Below are 25,054 nucleotides of genomic sequence, written 5' to 3'. Positions count from 1 at the left end.
TGGGGAGGGCGGGGGTGAGAAAAAACTAAATTCAGTCTAAGCCTGGGCCCCTGGAGAGGGGATCCAGACTGAGTGTTAGAATAATTATTTGTAAATTATCACACAACTCTTATGCTTAAAGGCCGTTGCTATACTTATTAGTTTTTGTGCTCAAGTTGTACTTTTCTATCTGTGCAAGGACAAAACTTGTTATTAGTTTGTCTTTGCCCACTAACAGCCAAGCACTTCAAGGACCTCAACGAAGATAAGACGACAGCACGCAGACGAAGCAGAAACAAGGCAATCACAAGGCCCCCAGCACATTCCGTCACATATTGTGCGTGCTGGAAGCTGCTTTGCATGAAATGTGTGGCCACTCCTTTTAGAGGCGGCCTCATTGATGTAACCAGGGACCTCCCAAATACATATTGGAGCACGTGGGTTGGACTTTAGAGCGTAGGTTGTTTCTGTAACTAGAGTACAGCCCAAAACGTCTCTCCTCATTGAGCTAAATTGTACTCTGTCTCTGCATGATTCCTTGCTTCTTGTCTGTTTAATAGATGTCATCAGTGTTTGAACCTGACACTGAGGCCAAGGGGGGAAAAAAACTCATAGCCATAGCACACATAAACATGTGTGTAAGAGGGAAACATCAAAGAAAACAAAGGACATTAAAGACATTAAAAGAGCAGAGCTGATGCAACCAGCTGCCACTCCAGCAGTGCCACTTCTACACACATCCACAAAGTAAAACAACAACAAAAAAAATAAATAATCAACCAATAATTTACATTGCGCACACACGATTGCACCATGCATAGACAAGCAACCAAACAAAAACATAATTTCAACACCCATACACACTGTGGTGGCCTCTGCGGTGTTCCACGTTAACGTCTGCTGGGATGGCCAGAGACAGGAGCAGACCCAACAAAGCAATCAAGAGAGCCGACTCCACCCTCGGCCGCCCACCAACTATTGGCCAGTGTCCAGTCCGGGACGGACAAAGCCCCATCCGTCCCGGCGCCCAGCGCCAGCTACGCAACCCTCGGAATGCTTTATTATTGTCCATTATTTAACATGTTCAAGACACATAGGAACTGAAATTAAATTTTCGGCACAGTCCCACTAAGAGCAGACATACGTTACAGAGAGACAAGAACGGACCGCCAGCGGATCAGCCACTTACGGCGCTCCTTAAAAAGGTGGGAAAAAGGTGATATTGGGAAAGGGGGGAAGAGTAAAAAATATCAGTCAAAGGCTGGACCCTCGGGAGGGGGTCCAGACTGAGTCCAAGGGAAAAAAACTCATTTGCCATAGCACACATAAACATGTTATAATCACAACAACTCGCAACAGGGGGGGGGGGGGAGTTGGGACCCTGGAGGCCGGCCTGCTGCTATAAAGCGCTACTCAGCCGTCCATCACCACGAAGGGGAATCAAGCGGTGGTGAAGGCGTGGGGTGGGGGTGGGGAGTGTGTTTGTGTACATGCCCATTGTCTTTGGGTGTAGTGGTGTTGTGTTCATAGGCCCAGGGCCGTTATGCATGCAATGCAAGCAAAGTTCGACTTCCAGGTGTCGTTGAGGAGGGACGGAGGTCAAAAGCGTCCATCTTTGAAAGTCCTCAGGGGATGTTTACAGAACAGCCTGTTCTTGTCCTCTTGCCCTGTCTCTTCGTCTGCATCTCCTCTCCTTCAGTCTCTCCAAACGGACTCCGGTGTGGCATCAGCTGGTCCCCACGGCCAAAAGGCTCCCGGGAGGCAGATCCAAATGCCCACAAAAAAGTACCACATAAGCCACGAAAGTGCCACACCTTGTCGCACAGTCGCAAAGGGTCCCCAACCAAAAGGCAAAAAAGAAAAAAGAAAAAAAAACCACATGAAAACAAGAGGAAAACACCAGGAACACAAAAGGATGACACAAGAGCACAGAGCTCCTGCTAAAAGCAGCCACAGGACGCTAGTATTGATCCAATACCAATACCTAACTTGGTACTGATGCTTTCAATATTTTGATCGATACTCCTGCACATAATTTTAATGGTGACTACAATGCTATCAACATCTGATGCTGGTGTATTGATACTGTGTCTTTATTTTTAAAAAAATTTTTTATTTTTTTTATTTTTTTATTTTTTTTGTGTCTTTAAAGAAATAACGTGGTATATTGCGATACCAATACTTTGTCCTTGCGGTAAACGAATGACAACGTTACTGAAGCGATGACTTCCACGTCCTTGTCTTTATTATAGATGGCACGTAAATACATGTTTTTTTTACTATAGAAAATACATTTTCAGGCATTTCAAAAGGGCTCTTCTTTTACAAGATGGAAGGAAATGTTTGCTGACACCGAGAGGAATAAGTCATTGATTTCCTTTCCCTTGAAAGGAAGCCAACAGATGGAATAGTGTATGATCATTATAACATTAAATATGTATTAAAAAGACTGGGAGATCAGAAGGGGAAGCCAAGACAGAAAGCACATGGCACTGGGGAGAAATGGAAGGTTGAGATACATAAAAAGGTAAGGTAAAGAGAAAAAAGAGAATGTTACTGCAGGAGGCATACAAATAAAACTGTACAGTGAGAGACAGATACCTAGTGTTTTAGTTATTTTCCACATGTAACCACTGCAAATATGATGACTTACTTATAAGAGCCTTTCCTTGTTCACAGACTAGTACAGATACACGAGCACGGTACAATAATTCCTCAGCTGCACTATATTGCCAAAAGTATTTGGCCACCCATCCAAATGATCAGAATCAGGTGTCCTAATCACCTGGTCAGGCCACAAGTGTATAAAATCAAGCACTTAGGCATGGAGACTGTTTCTACAAACATTTGTGAAAGAATGGGCCGCTCTCAGGAGCTCAGTGATTTCCAGCGTCTTCCAACATGACTGTGCACCAGTGCACAAAGCAAGGTCCATAAATACAGGGATGACAGAGTCTGGTGTGGATGAACTTGACTGGCCTGCACAGAGTCTTGACCTGAACACCTTTGGGATGAATAGAACGGAGACTGAGAGCCAGGCCTTCTCGACCAACATCAGTGTGTGACCTCACCAATGCACTTTTGGAAGAATGGTGGACAATTCCTATAAACACACTCCGCAACCTTGTGGACAGCCTTCCCAGAAGAGTTGAAGCTGTAATAGCTGCAAAAGGTGGACCGACATCATATTCAACCCGATGGGTTAGGAATGGGATGGCACATATGTGAGTCAAGGCAGGTGGCCAAATACTTTTGGCAATATAGTGTAATTCCACAAGCAGACTATTGGAGCTGTCTCTCGGCTGCTTGTTATGCTTTAGGCCAGTGGTCCCCAACCAGCGGGCCGCGGCCCGGTACCGGTCCGCACAAGAAATAAAAAAATAAAAAAAAAATTTAAAAATTTAAAAAATATATATATATATATTTTTTTTAATTAAATCAACATAAAAAACACAAGATACACTTACAATTAGTGCACCAACCCAAAAAACCTCCCTCCCCCATTTACACTCATTCACACTCATTCGCACAAAAGGGTTGTTTTTTTCTGTTATTAATATTTCTGGTTCCTACATTATATATCAATATAGATCAATACCGTCTGCAGGGATAAGCACACATGATTGTATTTCTTTATGATAAAAAAATAAATAAAAAATACCATTCCGCCCAAAATACAGCCCCCTGGTCCAAAGACAGCTTGTTAACACTTGCTCTATGGTGAGGTGGTCCCCTGAAATGGAAGATGCCCTCAGGGACTGCTACAACACCACAGACTGGGACGTGCTGCTTCCACATGGTAAGAACATTAATGGGCTGACTCACTGTCTCACGGATTACCTCAACTTCTGCGTATAGGTGACCTGCCCTGCTAAGACTGTTCGGTGCTACCCTAATAACAAACCCTGGGTAACACAAGAGGTTACAACTGTCCTCAACAATAAGAAAGCTGCCTTCAGGAGTGGAGACAGGGAGGCAAGGAGAGCAGCACAGCGGTAGGTGAAACGTCGCGTGAGGGAGGCTAAGGACAGCTGCAGGAAGAAGCTGCAGCAGAACAACATGAGGGAGGTCTGGGAAGGTCTGAAAACCATCACAGCCCACAATACAAAGACTAGAGCAGTTGGGGGGACAATGGAGATGGCCAATGCGATGAATAACTTCTTCAACCAGTTCAACCAGCTCGTGTCCTCCCCACCCCCACTCCTCATCGCAGCCACCCCCTTTTCTTCTCCCCTCAGAGAGGGGCTCGCAAAGATCGATGACAGCCAACTTCCTGGGAAGCTGAAGGTTTGGTGTTGCCACTTCACACTTTTCCACCGCGTGATGTGGCCGCTGAAAGTAGCCGAAATTCCATCTTCTCAGGCCAGCAAGATGGACAGCATCGCCAACGGTTATATCAGGAAGTGGCTGGGCCTCCCCCGCTGTTTCTCGGACACAGGTCTTTTCAGCAAGAACATTCTGCAACTTCCTCTGAAGTCCATCAATCTGGGTTACAGACAGGAGAAGACTCGCCTTGTACTGGAGTTGAGGGAATCAAGAGACGAAGCTGTGAAGAGTGCAGCGGTGACTGTCCGCACTGGACGAAAGTGGAGGGCCCAGGTGGAAGTGGACCAAGCTGTCTCGAGGCTGAAATACAAGGAGATTCTGGGAATCTGAGTCCAATACAGCCGGGCAGGACTGGGGGAAACCAGTCCTGTTCTGGTCCAAAGCCACGAGACAGCAGAGGAAGGCCATGGTGGTGGAAGAGGTCTCACAAGTGGCACAAGACCAGTATCGGATCAAGGCCGTATCCCAGGGAAAACAGGGGGCATGGACTCGCTGGGAGGATACCATCCAAAGAGTCATAACCTGGGCCGACATCTGGCAAACTCCTCAATCACGGCTCTGCTTCCTCGTGAGGGCAGCGTATGACACCCTGCCATGCCCTCGAAACCTCGCGTAGTGGTTTGGAAGCGAGGGCAAGTGCTCCCTGTGCAGCAAAGACAATGCAGGACTCAAACACATCCTGTCAGGTTGCAACGTCGCGCTGACGCAGAGGCGCTTCCGGTGGCGACACAATCAGGTGCTGAGGAAGTTGGCAGAGCTGTTGAAAAGATGCAGAGTCGGGGCAAACATCTCCACGGATCCCCATCGGCCAAACATCACTTTCATCAAACCAGGAGAGGTAGGACAGAAGACAGAGGCGGGAAGATCATCACTTCTGCTTACCCCTGGTAAGGGCTGGGAGATGCTCGTTGACCTGGTCAAGCAGCTAGTCTTCCCAACTGAGGTAATACAGACAACGCTAAGACCAGACGTTGTGATGTGGTCCTCAGCTGCTAAGAAAGTCCTCATCATTTAACTAACTGTGCCATGGGAGGAGGGAATACCAGTAGTGTATGAGTTCAAACGGTCAAAGTACAGCGACCTGGCAGAGGACTGCAAGGGGGGAGGCTGGTCTGCGTCCATTCACCCCGTGGAGATCGGATGCAGGGGCTTCGTAGGAGGTTCTGCAACCCGGCTCCTGCGTGCGGCGGGAATGACCGGTTCCAGCCTGAGGAGGGCCATCAAGGAGTTGGCAGAGGAGGCAGAGAAGGAAAGTTTCTGGATGTGGCTAAGAAGGAGGGACAACACTTGGGGCTCAACACCCCATTGAGGTCACTTGCAGGGAGTGGCGCGGGGAGACGTCCCCGCTTAGCCACTGCCCCCCCACTGTGAGGTGTCCTGGCTTGGGGGCGAAACATCAGTGAACGGTGGCACCAGCTGACGACCATGCAACTGACCCCGGAGTGCACTGGAGGAGGTGCGACAGGCAGAGATGCCAAGCAGTTAAGTTAAGTTAAAGTTAAAGTACCAATGATTGTCACACACACACTAGGTGTGGTGAAATTTGTCCTCTGCATTTGACCCATCCCCTTGATCACCCCCTGGGAGGTGAGGGGAGCAGTGGGGAGCAGTGGGCAGCAGCGTAGCCGCGCCCGGGAATAATTTTTGGTGATTTAACCCCCAATTCCAACCCTTGATGCTGAGTGCCAAGCAGGGAGGTAATGGGTCCCATTTTTTATAGTCTTTGGTATGACCCGGCCGGGGTTTGAACTCACAACCTACCGATCTCAGGGCGGACACTCTAACCACTAGGCCACTGAACTGATTAATTATATATATATATATATATATATATATATATATATATATATATATATATATATATATATATATATATATATATATATATATATATGTTAGGGGTGTAAAAAATAATTGGTGATAACCAATTTTAACTTTAGAGCAGGGCTGTCAAAAGATTAAAATATGTAATCGCGATTAATCTCATTGTTCATAGTTAACTCAAAATTAACCGCGATTAATCACAGATAGGTATACATTTTCATCATTAATACATGCTGGGGAGGGGGGAGGGGGGGGCGCTATCCCAGCTGTAATCTGTGATATTTATTCCTGAATAAATGCCTCTGATATTCTGTACATTACATGTGATCCAAGTTAATGGTCTTCATATTGCTTCATGACAGTGTCCCCACATCTGCGGTCCCCTCCAAGGTTCCTCATTGTCATTCCATTGGGTTGAGTTTTTTTCTTGCCCTGATGTGGGATCTGAGCCGAGGATGTCGTTGTGGCTTGTGCAGCCCTTTGAGACACTTGTGATTTAGGGCTATATAAATAAACTTTGATTGATTGATTGATTGTTATTGAGCTACTGTGTGGAACAAGTTCCCTTGTAGATCAATACAGTTTGTTTAAGTCTAAGTCTATACTTATTAATAACAGATTTGTTTTAAATGTATATATTTTGTTACTTTACATGCTCTTGAAAGTTTGGACACCCCTGTTTTAGATTGATAGTGATGTATATGTAAGATTTTGTCAATTTTTTTTCTTTTCTTTAGGATTGGTCTTGATCTAAGATTAAGACGGAAAATATTTTAAGCCAAACTAAATAGTTTAATGATCTGAGAGAACTTAGTATGATTTGTGATTATAGACTAGAGAAGCTGGACATGGTCGCGAGTTCTGAGAAGCAAATGTGAAGTTAAATCATTGCTTTGATTGTATTTGTTTGGCTGTAATATGTGGAGATAGTCACACAACCCTAAAACAAGAGAAGGATGCAAATCTCTCCTCGCCTGTGGGTTGGACACAAAGTTCAATGCAACATCGTGACAGAGTAACAGTGGAATCATTGTGCAATCAAGAATACATCCAAACACAGCTGTGTTAATCAAGTCAAAAAATAAGTAACGGGTGAGGCAGAAAAATATTGGAACAGACGTGGATGCACAGCTGCTCAAAACACGATAAACAAACGTGATGAAAATAGTAATTGAAGAAAATGTTTCCTGTGATGTCTTTTCAATTAAAAACATGTTTTTTTTCTGTGACTCCAATGTTCCAACAACGTTGAAATTGCTGAGAAAAGAGAACTACTTCAAAAGAAGAATAACACAACTACAACTATAAAGTGTTCAGCAATGTCTTGGACTTACGTCCAATATAAAGAAAATAAATATGTAATATATTTAATGTTAAAGGCCTACTGAAACCCACTACTACCGACCACGCAGTCTGATAGTTTATATATCAATGATGAAATCTTAACATTGCAACACATGCCAATACGGCCGGGTTAACTTATAAAGTGCAATTTTAAATTTCCCGCGAAACTTCCGGTTGAAAACGTCTATGTATGATGACGTTTGCGCGTGATGTCGATGGTTGGAGCAGAAGTATTCGGACACATTGTATCCAATACAAACAGCTCGGTTTTCATCTCAAAATTCCACAGTATTCTGGACATCCGTGTTGGTGAATTTTTTGCAATTTGTTTAATGAACAAGACTGCAAAGAAGAAAGCTGTAGGTGGGATCGGTGTATTAGCGGCCGGCTGCAGCAACACAACCAGGAGGACTTTGAGTTGGATAGCAGACGCGCTATCCGACGCTAGCCACCGACCGCATCGATGATCGGGTGAAGTCCTTCGTCGCGCCGTCGATCGCTGGAACGCAGGTGAGCACGGGTGTTGATGAGCAGATGAGGGCTGGCGTAGGTGGAGCGCTAATGTTTTTATCATAGCTCTGACGAGGTCCCGTAGCTAAGTTAGCTTCAATGGCGTCGTTAGCAACAGCATTGCTAGGCTTCGACAGGCGGCACAGCATTTACCGTGTAGTTACAGGTCCAGTGTTTGGTTCGATGTCTCTTGATAGTAGTATTGTTGATCTGCTGTCTATCCTTCCAGTCAGGGGCTTATTTCTTTTGTTTCTATCTGCATTTAAGCACGATGCTATCACGTTAGCTCCATAGCTATTAAAGATAAAAGTCACTGTGAATGTCCATTTCGCGTTCTCGACTCTCATTTTCAAGAGGATATAGTATCCCAGGTGGTTTAAAATACAAATCCGCGATCCACAATAGAAAAAGGAGAGAGTGTGGAATCCAATAAGCCCTTGTACCTAAGTTACGGTCAGAGCGAAAAAAGATACGTCCTGCACTGCACTCTAGTCCTTCACTCTCACGTTCCTCATCCACAAATCATTCATCCTCGCTCAAATTAATGGGGTAATCGTCGCTTTCTAGGTCCGAATCGCTCTCGCTGCTGGTGTAAACAATCCGTAAATGTGAGGAGCCCTTCAACCTGTGACGTCACGCTACTTCCGGTACAGGCAAGGCTTTTTTTTTATCAGCGACCAAAAGTTGCGAACTTTATCGTCGATGTTCTCTACTAAATCCTTTCAGCAAAAATATGGCAATATCGCGAAATGATCAAGTATGACACATAGAATGGATCTGCTATTCCCATTTAAATATAAAAAAAAATCATTTCAGTAGGCCTTTAAGTCATGATCATCCAATAAATCAATCAATCAATCAAAGTTTATTTATATAACCCTTAATCATAAGTGTCTCAATGGGCTGCACAAGCCACAACGACATCCTCGGCTCAGATCCCACATCAGGGCAAGGAAAAACTCAAGCCAATGGGTTGAGTTTAATAAAGAACATATTGTTTGCCAAAAGGCTGCTTAATAGAAACTCAAATCATATTTCCTTGATGTATGTCATGGCATCATTTGTATGGTAACTGTAATAGTTTAGTTTAAATCCAGAGTGTAGTGAATATACAAGACTATTTAACCCTAACCTTTCTACTGACTGTTTGTTAATGTTCTGTGTTGATAATGTTGATAATGTTGACACTTTAAATGAATGTGGGGGGGAGGTGTAGTCAGCGCTGCCTGTAGGAGCAAAAGTCACCGCCGCTGTCCAGGGTGCTGAGGACGAGCACCATCGGGCAGGGGCGGGGCATGTGCTGACGGCGAGACACAGCTGGCAGGTGATTAGATTTCACAGGTGGTACGTGTTAATCTAATCACCTGTTGTCTTTAACAGCAAGCGGCCGGGAGCAGAGGGGGAGAGAGGATACGGACATGACTAAAAAGTCACGTTCTGGGAGAGAAATCTGTTGTTGGAAGAAAACATTATCATTTAAACCTTGTTGAACCTGCACGCTTGGCTCTTGTGCTGTGTCTTCAGTGGAACTGCTAGGAAGCGACTTCCACAATGACTAACGTGTTTTACAATTGGGAAACAAAACAATGATGAATGTACTGTATTTTTTGGACTATAAGGCACACTTCAAATATTTAAATTTATAACCCAGTGCGCCTAATGTACAATGTCTGGTTGTGCTGACTGACTCTAAGTCAATTTTATTTGGTACATGGTGTAATGATAAGTGTGACCAGTAGATGGCAGTCACACATAAGCAATATTTGTGGACTGCAAATTGTCGCCTGTTCAATAAATGACGCTGCAAAGACCAAAACATTCGTTGATGTTTCATTGAGAATATATAACGTTACACACCGCGTTCAAAAATCTGTCAAAATAGTACGACTTCGGTAAGCGACAAAGCTGCACCGCTTGACCGATTGTCGGCACATTATGGCTAGTCAAACGTGCTGGGCTTCAACATACGGGCATCATTATAGTTTGTGCAAAAGTACCCCATAATGGCACCTGTTGGGAGACAAACTATCCGGCATGTTCTTTCTCAATATTATGCAAAAGAAACTTTTCTTACCTACTGGTACCTGCTGTTGTGTTGGGATCTGCATAAGTCCTAAAAAATGTGCATGCGCCGTAGTCAATATACCGTATTATCTGGAACATAGGGCGCACCAGATTATAGGGCACATTAAATGAGTCATATTATTATTTGTTTTTCTAAATGTAAAACACTTCCTTGTGGTCTACATAACATGTAATGGTGGTTCTTTGGTCAAAATGTTGCACGGATTATGTTTTACAGATCATCTTCAAGCCGCTTTCTGACAGTCGCTTCAGGATGTTGCCGTTTTGTGGGCGGTCTTATTTACGTGGTTAGCCTTCGACAGCGTCTTCTCCCCGTCATCTTTGTTGCAGCGGTGTAGCGTGCAAGGACGGGAGTGGAAGAAGTGTCAAAAGATGGAGCTAACTGTTTTAATGACATTCAGACTTTACTTCAATCAATAACGGAGCAGCATCTCCTCATCCGTGTGTCCCGTGAAAAAACGTCCGGCCGGAACTCTCTGATAACTAAAGTTCCTTGGGTGAATAATGTAAACTCACTACACCGGTATGTTTTAGCACTTTCATGGCCAGTTTACTGACAGATATAAGTAAGAACTTTACACTACTTTATATTAGAAATGGCAACAGCGGAGGATGAATGTCCCATAACAAGAAGATAGAGAAAACGAAGAAGCTTATTGACTATACGCGCACATTTTCAGGACTTATGCAGATCCCAAATACAGATCAGCAGGTACTAGCAAGTAAGAAAAGTTGTCTTTGCATAATATTGCGAAATAAAACGCCATATAATATGTCTTACCTTATACACACACCATAATAATACTTGTATGTTGAAGCACAGTACAATCCATCAAGCGGTGCGGCTTCATAGCTTACCAAAGTCGTACTAAAACATGTTGATAGATTTTTGAGCGCCGTGTGTAATGTTCTATATTTTCAATGGAACATATAAAATGTTGGTGTTGTTTACTTGAGTCATAGTCAAGTAAATGACAACGAAAAAATACAAGATGAATAAGATACAACTGACTGTATTGTGGAGATTGACGGATATAGTTTTTTTCATGGCCGATACGATACTAATTATTATCAGTCAACTAGGCCGATAATCGATATTTGGAGCCAATATGCATCCTTAAAAGTTAGTTAAACAAGAAAAGTATATGTCAATATAGACAAGGCTTAAATTTTGTTTTGTTTTTTTAAACATAATTTTTTGGAAACGTGGTACCATGTTTAATGTTTAATGTGGCGCTAATGTTGTGGTTAATTTAGCACCAAACAACATTAGAGGTTTCAAAACCACCTTTATTCTGTTGTGCCTAATGCTGCGGGTCAGAGTAGTGTCACCATTTGCATTTCAAAATATGGGTACTCTCCTGGGACAACTAGTAAACATGTGGGGTTTCTCTACATCACAATAACTCACTTTCTCCTAAATGTTATAGCAGTTTATGGATGTAATACAATTAAAGGTTTCCTATATATATATCTTTTTTTCATATATAAAGTGCACTGGATTATAGGGCGCATTAAAGGAGTCATAATATTTTTTTTTTTTCTAAATGGAAAACACTTCCCTGTGGTCTACATAACATGTAATGGTGGTTCTTTGGTTAAAATGTTGCATTGATTATGTTTTATAGATCATCTTCGAGCTACTTTCTTACAGTCGCTTCAGGATGCGCCGTTTTGTGGGCGGTCTTATTTACGTGGCTCACCTTCGACAGCGTCTTCTCCCCGTCATCTTTGTTGTAGCGGTGTAGCGTGCAAGGACTGGGGTGGAAGAAGTGTCAAAAGATGGAGCTAACTGTTTTAATGACATTCAGACTTTACTTAAATCAACAACGGAGCAGCATCTACTCATCCGTGGCTCACTAGTGCAAAAAAAACACCGGAAATGTGTCCCGGGTGAAAAAACGTCCAACCGGAACTTTCTAATAAATAAAGTTCCTTGGGTGAATTATTAAAAGTCACTACACCGGTATGTTTTAGCGCTTTCATGGCAGATACAAGTAAGAACTTTACACTACTTTATGTTAGAAATGGCAACAGCAGAGGATGAATGTCCCATAACAAGAAGATAGAGAAAAGGAAGAAGCTTATCGACTACGGTGTCAGCACGGACTACAAAGGCAATTTTTTCAGGACTTATGCAGATCCCAAATACAGATCAGCAGGTACCAGAAGGTAAGAAAAGTTGCTTTTGCATAATATTGCGAAACAAAACACCAGATAATATGTCTTACCTTATACACACACCATAATAATATTCCTATGTTGAAGCACAGTACAATCCATCAAGCGGTGCGGCTTCATAGCTTACCAAAGTCGTACTAAAACATTTTGATAGATGTTTGAGCGTTGTGTGTAATGTTCTATCTTTTCAATGGAACATACAAAATGTTGGTGCTGTTTACTTGAGTCATATTGCAGTCTACACATATATTTTATGTTTGACTACCATCTACTGATCACACTTATCATGTACCAAATAAAATAGCTTTGAGGTCGGTAAGCAAAACCAGAATTTTTCCGTAAATGAGGTGCACCGGGTTATAAGGAGCACTGTCAAGTTTTGAGGAAAAATAAAATATATATTTTAAGTGCGCCTTATAGTTCGGAAAATACGGTACTTACACTGTGTTGTCATGCCTTATTTTTGGTTTTGTGGTGTTTTTCCTGTGTTGGGGATATAGCGCCCTTATTTTGTCACAATTTCCTGTTCGGTGGGTGTTGTCATGCAGCCACTTCACTCCGGCTGCTGTGCGCGGGTCTCATCACCAGCTGGTGATTAATAATTGTTGACCAGGGGTATCAAACGTACGGTCCGAGGGCCGGATCAGGCCCGCGGACAGGTTTTATCCGGCCCGCGGGATGAGTTTGCTAAGTATAAAAATTAACCTGAAATTTTTGAATGAAAGAAACTGCTGTTCTAAATGTGTCCACTAGATGTCACAATAGCAATTATTTGTATGTTTGTAGATTATGCTACATATGTACAAAATAAACCACATGATGTTAGTATGTTTTACCATGAATTGATTTACGTGGACCCCGACTTAAACAAGTTGAACAACTTATTTGGGTGTTACCATTTAGTGGTCAATTGTACGAAATATGCACTGTACTGTGCAATCTACTAATAAAAGCTTCAATCAATCAATCAATCAAGTACATCAGTCGAGGAAAATGATCAAACTACATAAATAACATACTGTAATTTGATTTTGATACAATGTTTTTATCTTGATTGATTGAAAATTAACGCCATTGAGTTGACTGATGAACATTGTCACATAATTTATTCAGAAAACATAAATAACGACAAAGTATATATACTATTAACCTCAACATGTAAGTGAAAAAAAACCCCAATAACATTATGATTTGTGCATTTTCAGAATGTGCTTGTTCTGTTTTTAAACAAAGAAAACAATCTGAAGTTGTCTTTATTTTTAAGTTATCGTGCCCCAATCTAAAAGGAGTTTAACACCCCTGGTTTAGACGTAAGCAATGTTCTATGGCGTCACATTAGTACCAAAAATCCAAGCGCGTAAAAACTGTTATCGCGCGCTGATTCTCCACTTCGACACCCTTTTGCGGGCGCGTGGTGCCTTTGTGCGCGCGCGGCGCCTTCTTGCGTGCGCGCGGTGCCTTTATGCGCGCGCGCTGCCTTTCTGCGCGCGCGCTGTCTCGGTCTGTGCGCTGTCATGTTTCATTTTGGTACTTTGGGGGCGGGCATGCTTAAACCGCCCCTTCTTTCTGATTGGCTTTGGAAAAAAAAAAGAAAAAAAAAGAAAAAAAAAAAAAGAAAAATACAACTTCAAGTAGGTTGTAAAAAAAGGCAGATGAAGTGAAACTATAGCAATGCTTTTCTTTACACTCTCTCATGCACACAGATACTCATGTTATGAGAAGTATATTGTTTCAAAAATATTAACATTAATTGTTGATATTTTAAACATCTTTCAGATTACATTGCTCGAATTCAAAAACCACTTTACTACACAAATATTAGGCCCAATGTGCAGGATTATTCTATTAGTATTAGTTATTTTTATGTTTTATCATATCTTAGCTTATTGTTATGTTTTATCATACCTTAGCCTATTTTTATATTATATTATTATATTTATATTTCAGTTTTTATTGTATTTTATTTTATTTCATATTGTAGTTTATTTTTATGTTTGATTATATCTTATCTTATTTCATATTATTTTTGGACTTTTACCTGATGTGTATTTTAATTATTTTTAATCCATTTATTTGATCATCTAGTGTTTCCTCAAAGAGCCCTCTGGATCTCCACGTCCAGAGGGTTCCTGTGATTGGCTATTGTCATTGTGTTGTTATTATTATTGTTGTTGTTGTTTGTTTATTTTTATGTACATGTTTGACTGTCTTCATGGGGTGTGGGTGTTATTTCTCATTTTGTTTTTAACTATGTAAAGCACTTTGAGCTGCATTTTAAATGTATGAAAAGTGCTTTATAAATAAAAAAATATTATTATTATTTTTAGTAATAGTACCCTTACAATCACTCCAAACCAGTTCAATAACTTACCTCTTTTTCAGCCAACATTTTTTTATCCACTTCTTCCTCCGTAAATCTTGATACATATTGACGATGACCCGCCCTGCTATACTTCTGATTGCTCAAAGCCAATCAGAAAGAAGGGGCGGTCTTAGCATGCCCGCCCCCAAAGTACCAAAATGAAACACAGCGCAAACGCGTGCGCAAAAGGGAATCAGCGCGCGATAACAGTTTTTACGCGCTTGGATTTTTGGTATTAATGTGACGCCATAACATTCTCTTATTATTATAATCAAATGACAGCAGTAATTTCCATTTCTAATATAAGTGTTTAGGCCCACTTACAATGACAATAACAAAAAATGTTGTTTTTCATGAACTGTGCACTTGTATTGTTTGTCTGGGTGGAGGTCCTGCTTTGGAAATAGTTTCTACCCCTTTCAGACATTGAGATGTAAGCAGGGGATCATGTGCACATTCCTGCAACTTCCTGTTTGTAAAAATTATATTTTTATCAGTATTTATTTAACATACTAAACAGCATTTCATGATTAATATTTATAAATTAAGATTCCTAATGAATGACACTAGAATAAGCACACATTTGATTGGTAAATCATAGTGTAACGACCTGGAATGACACTTTATGTGTGGTGTTGGAGTTGTCCGACTTTTTGTGTGGCTGTAAACGCATCACTGGCTAAGTGCCATATGTGCATGTGTTGGCGCAAGTGAGAAAGAGCGAGCGGCTGCTGTTGATATAACAAAGTTGCTTTTGGTCTGGTTTGTACTGCAGAAAATGACCACTTTTGCTAGATATCATTTTTTTTACTAATGTTTTGGTGATGTGTTTATGGCCGACAATAAAGAGTTTTGCTCAGTAAAGTGATGGATGGAATTCATGTCCTCAAAGCGTCTCTACAGACGTTACAATATTTGAACAATGATGACGAAAACTGTTTTCTCTGTCGTGTCCGTGGGTCGAAAATTGTTATGCACTTATTTTTTTATTTGATTTTGTGCGTGGCATAGATTTGCCGTGCGCAGAGGACGCTTGAGCAGTGCGCAATTGCACAGGCGCGCACCTTAGAGGGAACGTTGGACGTAAGCTCTTGTCAGGCTTTGCTTTACGTGTTTTTGGTGCACTCCCTTGTTGCACGCTTTTCTTCTGTATTTTTGAGCATAAACTCTGCACGCTGTTGCCGGCTGTCTTTTTACGACGTCCACCGCAAACTATGCGGATTCACCGTAACATATACAATAAGTCTCCTATGTGTCAATATATTTACACAAAGTTTGGATTTTTGTCAGATGTATATTTTCCGTCATCTTAATATCGAGCCATCGTTGTCGCGTTAATCGATGGAATCACGCTACATTATGTAACTCGCCGCGCTCCTTTTAACGAGCCCACACTTGGAGAGCTGCAGACGGAGGCATATCTTGCAGTAGCGAAACAAACAAAACAGAACCGGTAAGACGCCCGTAAAAGAAGGATAAAGACGGAATTCCCCAGCTAATAATGACAGTTTTTAATGTAAGCAGAAGAGATATACCAAGTATAAACGACCAACACTCTACGAAGAAGACAAATGTAGGGGGGGCTACTAATTATTGATTTATTTAATACTAAATACTGGTTCTATTAATGTATATGTACATAGGCGCCAATCTACATTTCTGCCAGTGGGTGCTCGGTGTGTGTGTATTAGTGTTGTCCCGATACCAATAAAATAATACAAGTATTTCGGTATTTTTCAGTACATTTGTAAATAAAGGGGACCACAAAAAAATTTCATTATTGGCTTTATTTTAACAAAAAAAGTATTACTGTACATTAAACATAAGTTTCTTATTGCATGTTTGTCCTTAAATAAAATAGTGAACATACAAGACAACTAGCCATGTCTTACAGCACCTCTTCCTGAGGGCGTTTCAGTGTTATAACTTCACCTTTATCGTTAGTTTTGAAGCCAAAATGCGTCCATTCTCCCTTTTCTGTCTACACACTGTGTCTGCTTGTAAGTACTCCGTGATTGTGCGCTGCCGAACATGCTCCTCTGCTCGTAAACCCAGCAATGACACGACGTGATGACGGGTGGGGTACTTTTCAGAGGCGGTATAGTACCGAATATGATTCATTAGTATCGCGGTACGATACTAGTACCGGTATACCGTACAACCCTACTGCCCGCCGTAACCACACCAAAACAACAACTATTTTTTAGTTAAGTTACGTTATCTGCCACTTTTAATGCGTTCACAGATCCTGGAGCTTTTCTGGTCTTCTCTTTAAGGCATTCTGTTGATTGGCAATTGCTCGGCTTGCTAACATCAGCAGTATTTAATTTTTTATTTTTTAAATAAGCCAGGCAATACTCAAGTGTATTAGCAAGCAATTCTGCAATTGTTGTTTAGCATCTGGGGTCAAAAGTAGTCCAAACGTCCAAGAACAGAGACAGTGAGGAGCTCAGGCACTAAGCTTTCTTTTCCATCATGTTCTGCAATTGTCGTATTATCATTTGCCATTCCGTGAAATATCAGTACTTACCAGTAGAAGCGATTGGGAGCCACTCTTTCATGCACCAGTTGCCACCTCCTCCCGAACTCCACTGAGCTGTAGAGCTGCGACAAGACAACGCATTCACATTTGATATCAATGACAACAAACACAACAACAAAATGACACAACGAAAATGTGGCGCCCGTCCGAAAAGAACGCATTTAGCACAACCGACATCTTTTGAAAAGGAACGGGGTGACAATTAGTGTCAGATGTTGCACTGCAAAAAGTCCGTGTTCAAAAACAAGAAAAAAAATACAACAATGAAGGGTATTTTACTTGAACTAAGCAAAATTATCTGCCAATAGAACAAGAAAATTCGGCCTGTCAAGACTTTCCAAAACAAGGAAAATTAGCTAACCTCAATGAACCCAAAAATACCTTAAAATAAGTATATTCTCACTAATAACAAGTGCACTTTTCTTGGTAGAAAAAAAAAAGACACCTTTTTGCTCAATATGTTGAAAAATATTCTTAAATTACGTAAATGCTAGTGCCATTATCTTGACATAATGATATGCGCTCGGCATTACATTTCCTGAAACCAGCAAACTTATACTAAAAACTAGTTTATTGTTCTTAATGGAAAGGCAACAAGGCAACCGCTTGTTACTCTCGGGGTCTCCTAGCCGCTCAGGCAAATCATATGGTCTAAAAATGCATTTTCCCATCGACAACATGACATCATCGCGCCAAGTGCGTGCTCTTTCAGTCAATTAGTGCGCATATATACAGCCCGGCCCCCCGGCCAAAATTGTTTAATTGTAATTTTGAAGAATTTACCTGAATGTGCATGAACTATTTCTGTTCAAAATTGTAAGAAATGTCACATGTTAAATGTTTAAATATTAACTGTCAGTTTACTGTACTCTGCCAACTGTACTACTATATGAGTACCTATTTTCTATTGTTTCATTGAAAATAAAACAGCAAAGTCCATTTGGCTGTCATCTGTTTTAATTATGAGACACAATTGTGTCAAAGTCATGATTTTTTATTTCATGCTTGAAATAAGAAATTATTACTTTAAAAAAGTAGTGTTATACTTGTGAGTGTTGACGACACAGCTTTGCAACAGTTGATATTCTAGTTTCAAGCATGTTTTACTCAATATAGGTCATAAAATCTCAGCAACAAGCCGGAATATCTTACTGAGATCATTTAGGACCAAAACCCTTAAAACAAGTAAAACACTCTAACATAAAATCTGCTTAGTGAGAAGAATTATCTTATCAGACAGAAAATAAGAAAATATCACCCTTATTTGAGATATTTAATCTTACTTAGATTTCAGTTTTTGCAGTGTGATACGAGGATCCCCGTGACTCAGACCCAGACAGGCAGAATGAAAAGGGTGGATGGTTGGATGGATACTGTCATACACATGCGCGAACAATCAAACTCATTAAAACATATTTTCCAAATTCAATTACCTCATCTGTCGTTCATAATCTGGCAAAAAAAAAAAAGACCCCCAAAAGCTGAAGTTTACATAATGTGAAACCAAGGACCGCTACATTCGGTAATTCTCTGTTCTTTTAACTACATCATGCATTAGTTTGTAGATATTGTATTCTTAACCCTTGTGTGGTGTTCGGGTCTGTGGGACCCGTTTTAATTTTTTTATTAAAAGAAAAATTATACAATTAATTAATTTTTCAAACTGAGACTCACTGACTTTGGCTCATTTTCTGTGAAGAACATATATCAGAATACATATTTAATGACCACACACCACACACACCCCCTACACATTTATATTACATATAAGATGTCCGGGGCTAATAGAAGTGTGGAAGTTGATGTTCTGTGTACCACACACACACACACACACACACACACACACACACACACACACACACACACACACACACACACACACACACACACACACACACACACACACACACACACACACACACACACACACACACACACACAGCAGGCTTAGACAGGAGGAGGACGGAGTGTAGGTACACAGAGCATCAGAGGGTAAAATGTGCGAGAAAATGAGAGCAGACAGTGTTGGCAAACAATGTTGCAACCTTGTGTGGTTGCACACCCCCCTACACATTTCTATTACATATAAGATGTCCGGGTCCACTGGACCCGGGGCTAATAGAAGTGTGGAAGTTGATGTTCTGTGTACCACACACACACACACACACACACACACACACACACACACACACACACACACACACACACACACACACACACACACACACACACACACACACACACACACAGCAGGCCTAGACAGGAGGAGGACGGAGTGTAGGTACACAGAACATCAGAGGGTAAAATGTGGGAGAAAATGAGAGCAGGCAGTGTTGACAAACAATGTTGCAACCTTGTGTGGGAACACAAAAGAAGAATCCCTGTGGGATGCAAAAACTGGCAGAGAAATTTTCCGTGCAACGTTCACATTGTTGTTACTCAAGCCAGCGTTTGTGGGTCTGATGGACCTGTTGCATTTTGTGGCTTTTAATGCCTCGCAATCAAACACTTGTATGTTAAAATACTGAACATATGTTTATTGGGAAAAGGTAAACATCTGTTCAGTATTTTAACATAAACGTGTTTGATTGTGAGGCATTTGATTGTCATGTCATGTTCGGATGTACATTGTGGACGCCGTCTTTGCTCCACAGTAAGTCTTTGCTGTCGTCCAGCATTGTTTTTGTTTACTTTGTAGCCAGTTCAGTTTTAATTTTCGTTCTGCATAGCCTTCCCTAAGCTTCAAGCCAGCGTTTGTGGGTCTGATGGACCCGTTGCATTTTGTGGCTTTTAATGCCTCGCAATCAAACACTTTCATGTTAAAATACTGAACGGATGTTTACCTTATCCCAATAAACATCGGTTCAGTATTTTAACATAAAAGTGTTTGATTGCGAGGCATTAAAAGCCACAAAATGGGGTTTGTGGGCTCTGTACCGAGGATGTCGTTGTGGCTTGTACAGCCCTTTGAGACACTTGTGATTTAGGGCTATATAAATAAACATTGATTGATTGATTGAAAATGCAACGGGTCCATCAGACCCACAAACGCTGGCTGAGTAACAACAATATGAACATTACACAAGAGTTAAGTACAACAACTCTTTTGTGTTTTGTACTGACCTTTGTTGACAAAGTTTTTTTCTCCAACCAACACAATGATGTTCCATGGACATATCTGTTTGCTTTCTAGCTTGCAGCTGTAATGTGATGAATTATAAAACATGACCATTTTTTATTTTCTATTGAAAGCGTGAGCACCCATGCGTGATGTGTAAACACCTACACGTGTATGGGTGACAACAATGTGACTCTCACTTATATTTCAGAGGCTATTTAGTCACCCGGAGGGTGAAATATGTGACTAAATGTTCAGCCAGCAGTCTAAACATCTGGCATTAAATAATTCCAAGAATGAACTTTTTGGTTTAGTCCACAGCTGGATCCAAACAATCGGATGCATTTGGACCATCTGAGGTCCTCGACGATGGGATTGCATGATGCAACATCACTAAAAGCTGTACAATTTGTAGGTTCGGCCGATTTGTTGAAAAGATGATGAAAAAAAAACATGTTTATTTGTGAGGTCATCACTTGTGCATTGCTAAAGGTCACATGACCACACATACTGAGCATTGTCTATTAGTTTGGGTGACATCTTGGTATGTACATAACACCAACATTCAACATTATTTAGTTCTGTGTTGTTTTTTGTTGTATTGAGGTCCTAAGTTGTGTATTTAGTTTGGTTCCGAGCACTTCTCCCCTCTTTTGTTTACGTTCCGTTGCTAGGCATCTTAACCTCATACTCACCTGTTTCTCGAAATGATTAGTGTCCCCACCGGTTGCATACCTAATCATCTCCTTTTTTTAACACCCGTCTGGCCATGCACTAAGTCAGTGTTGTTCAACCACATTAGTGTGCCGTGAGATACAGTCTGGTGTGCCGTGGGAGATTATCTAATTTCACCTATGTGGGTTAAAAATATTTTTTGCAAACCAGTAATTATAGTCTGCAAATTATGTGTTGTTGTTGAGTGTCGGTGCTGTCTAGAGCTCGGCAGAGTAACCGTGTAATACTCTTCCATATCAGTCTGTGGCAGGCGGTAGCTAATGGCTTTGTAGATGTCGGAAACAGCGGGAGGCAGCGTGTAGGTAAAAAGGTGTCTAATGCTTAAACCAAAACTAAACAAAAGGTGAGTGCTCCTAAGAAAAGGCATTGCAGCTTAGGGAAGGCTATGCAGAACGAAACTAAAACTGAACTGGCTACAAAGTAAACAAAAACAGAATGCTGGACGACAGCAAAGACTTACTGTGGAGCAAAGACTTACTGTGGAGCAAAGAGGGTGTCCACGATGTACATCCGAACATGACATGACAATGAACAATGTCCCTACAAAGAAGGATAAAAACAACTGAAATAGTCAACAATAATAATTGTTGCCGGGTAGAAATGCTGGAGGCTGGAATATATCGCCAATATTGGAGTGCTAATATCTGAGATTTTAGAAGTAGTCCGATATAATTAATATCGGATCGGGACACCCCTACTACTTAGTACCACTTTCTGCACTCACTTTGTGTTGTTACTAAACATATCTGCACATTAATTCCATCATGGCCTTTGTGTCTGCATCTGTGTCATTATTTATTTTGTTACCCCCTACGTAACAAAAGTAATGTAATATCTAATAATAAGTCCAATTATTGGGCCGCTACATTACCTCAGGGCGGGAGTCAGCAACCCGTGGCTCTAGAGCCGCATGTATCCCTGGACCTCTTTCAGAGATGTGTGAAAATGGAAAAAGATGAAGAACACAATGTTTCTGTTTTAATATATTTTCTGTAGGAGGACAAACATGACACAAACCTTCGTAATTGTTAGAAATCCCACTGTTTATGTTATACATGCTTCACTGATGAGAGTATTTGGCAAGCACCGTTTGGTCCTACTCATTTCAGTGATCCTTGAACTCATCGTAGTTTGTTTACATGTACAACTTTTTTCCGACGCTGCCACATACAGACGTGTTATATGCCACTCCTTTTTTGTCTCATTTTGTCCACCAAACGTTTTATGCTGTGCGTGAATGCACAAAGGTGAGCTTTGTTGATGTTATTGATTTGTTGGGAGTGCTAATCAGACATATTTGGTCAATCTAAGACTGCAAACTAATCAATGCTAACACGCTATTTAGGCTAGCTGCATTTACATATTGCATCATCATAGTCATTCACATTGACATCCCACTGGGTTGTGAGTTTTTCCTTGCCCTTATGTGGGATCTGAACCGAGGATGTCGTTGTGGCTTGTGCAGCCCTTTGAGACACTTGTGATTTAGGGCTATATAAATAAACATTGATTGATTGATTGATCTTGCCTCGTTTGTAGGTATATTTGAGCTCATCTAATTTCCTTTACTTATGTCCTCTGTGTATTTCATTTATATTTGCATTTCTCATGACACATTATCTGTATGTTTTATTGGCTGAATTTATAATAGTTGTTTGTGTGCCATGTTGTTCCAGACCACAGCAAACATTACCCAGCTTGCAAAGATTGTAATCAATATTTTAGAAGAAGATAGCCTGCTGTTTCCATAAACTTGGACACAAACATCTATACGTTTGGCCATTCTGAGCCAGTAATTTCCAGAAGTTATCTCATCATGTGAGAAGTGTGGAGAATGCATATATGTTTAAGTTATTTCTTTATTCATAGTCATGTTTGGAGCAGCTAGTATTTTTCCATGTATACTCTCTATACTTGTTTCTCTTTGTCTGCAGATGTCCGTGTAGTGTTTTAGGTATTGGATTGTGAGAGGAGAGAGATGCATCCCCCTCCTTATCTTATCAGTGTTGGAGAAGGGGGAGGCATTCCTTTCTGGACAGGGTGGGGGCTGTTTTCGTATTCAATAAATTGTCTCTTCCTGTTTGAATGTTAGACCAATTCGAGGTGTCGATATGAAAGGACGATTGGACTGGTCTCCTAAAGCTTTAGTAAAACTTGATAATATTCCTATTCTGTCTTGATGGTCCTTCTTACTCAGCATATATGTCATCTAAAGAATTTGGGATTGACCAGTGACTTTAATTCCCTGGGAGGGAAGGCTGATCAGACGCAACAGAAGCCTCCATTTTACTAATGATTTCCAATGTTGCAAAAATGTGTAGAATGAAAATTAAAATGCAACATTTCTGTCAACGAAGATTTGCGTCAGCTTTTTATAGTAGTCTAATATAGCTAATATAGACACTTACATCATGTTTTGTCTTCATTATAACACTTATAAAAGACTTAACATTTTTTGCGGCTCCAGACAGTTTTTTTTTTGTTGTATTTTTGGTCCTCTATGGTTTTTTCAACATTTTGGATTGCTGACCCCTGCCTTAGGGCTTAGGTAAAACAGGACATACATAAAATGTAACCGAAAATGAGTAGTCAAAACTAGAATGCATTTCAGAAGCATCAGAAGAAACAGCTGAACTACCCACGTGTATAATTTTGCAGTCTAATATGTGTAAAAAAAAGGTCATATACAGTATTCCCCTTGAAAACTTAAGAACTAGAAGTGTTCCCGATCAGGGTTTTTTTTCTGCTGATTATGATCACATGGATTAACTGTATATGTTTGAATTCATTTATGATGAGTGCAATTGACAGATTAACAATATATTATTGAAACTTGTGTGTTATTCTATTGTAATACAACAAAGTCAAAACTACACAATAATTACAGTAAACAAAAAGAAAACCACTCATTTAAATAATTTCATTATTGCCAGTAAAATTAACAGTAAAACTGTTTTATTTAAAACTGTTAAAACTGTTTTAATTTTACCCCACTGTGAAAAAACATATTAGTGTGTCCATAAAACAGGTAGTTAACACTTCAAATGTCAATGGTTGTTTTTGTTACTATTTTCTTAAAATGGCAAAACATAACATAACATACAAAAAAACTAATTTGTGCATTTAAATATTTTTTTTTTTAAACAAAGAGTACGCTATTGGACGCATACCAAGCTGTGCTTAACAAGCCTATGCAAACAAGACCTGGGGTTGGCTGGCAGGCCGGGTGAGAAATCACTTTGTCTAATTATTCTACCAGAATAAATGTACATTCAAGCAAGTGGCAGCAAAGTGAAACAGAGCATAAAGCAGAGTAGGTGGTGGGTGAGGGTTGTGTGAGCTCACGAATGCGGCAGCACTGCCAAAAAAAAGGAAGCGATGTAATGAAAGAGGAGCAGTTTTAGGGGGAAAGTGAGACGACGACCTGGCAGATACGTTAAACCCAGATTCCGAACTAACAAAGGTCTTAACTCATTCTCTTTCTATGCCACATCAATGTGGAATGCGCTCCCAACAGGTATAAAAGAAAGGGCATCTCTATCCTCCTTCAAAACCGCAATAAAAGTTCACCTCCAGGCAGCTACAACCCTAAACTAACACCCTCCCCGGATTGCTAATAATCAAATGTAAACAATCAAATGCAGATTCTTTTTCTTATGCCTTCTGATCTCTCTCTCTCTCTCTCTCTCTATGTCCACTACTTGATGTCCATACCCCCCCCCCCCCCCCACCCACCCACCCCTCCCTCCACACCCCTGATTGTAAATAATGTAAATAATTCAATGTGATTATCTTGTGGGATGACTGTATTATATGATAGTATATATCTGTATTATGAATCAATTTAAGTGGACCCCGACTTAAACAAGTTGAAAAACTAATTCGGGTGTTACCATTTAGTGGTCAATTGTACGGAATATGTACTTCACTGTGCAACCTACTAATAAAAGTCTCAATCAATCAATCAATCAATACTGTGGTTAATGGACTTACTAGTATTAATGCTTTCATCACTAACAATAAGTATTTGTTTTGTATTTGCTCGTCT

The 25,054-nt window shown here is 40.7% G+C and overlaps 1 protein-coding gene across 9 annotated transcripts in view; it reads right to left on the bottom strand.

Moving 5' to 3' along the window:
• The window catches only part of LOC133634127 (VPS10 domain-containing receptor SorCS1), a 499,576-nt gene that overhangs the window by 173,531 nt on the left and 300,991 nt on the right, over positions 1-25,054 (bottom strand). For all 9 annotated transcript variants that reach the window (XR_009821878.1, XR_009821879.1, XM_062027161.1 and 6 more), the window contains exon 5: positions 17,142-17,215. Coding sequence is in view for 7 of the 9 variants with exons in the window: in XM_062027161.1 (XP_061883145.1) it covers positions 17,142-17,215 (74 nt within the window). In the remaining 2 variants the exon portion in view is untranslated. The remainder of the gene's footprint in view (positions 1-17,141; positions 17,216-25,054) is intronic.

This window comes from Entelurus aequoreus, linkage group LG18 (genome assembly GCF_033978785.1).
Source record: "Entelurus aequoreus isolate RoL-2023_Sb linkage group LG18, RoL_Eaeq_v1.1, whole genome shotgun sequence".
NCBI lineage: Eukaryota > Metazoa > Chordata > Actinopteri > Syngnathiformes > Syngnathidae > Entelurus > Entelurus aequoreus.
This window is presented reverse-complemented; position numbering and strand designations above follow the sequence as displayed.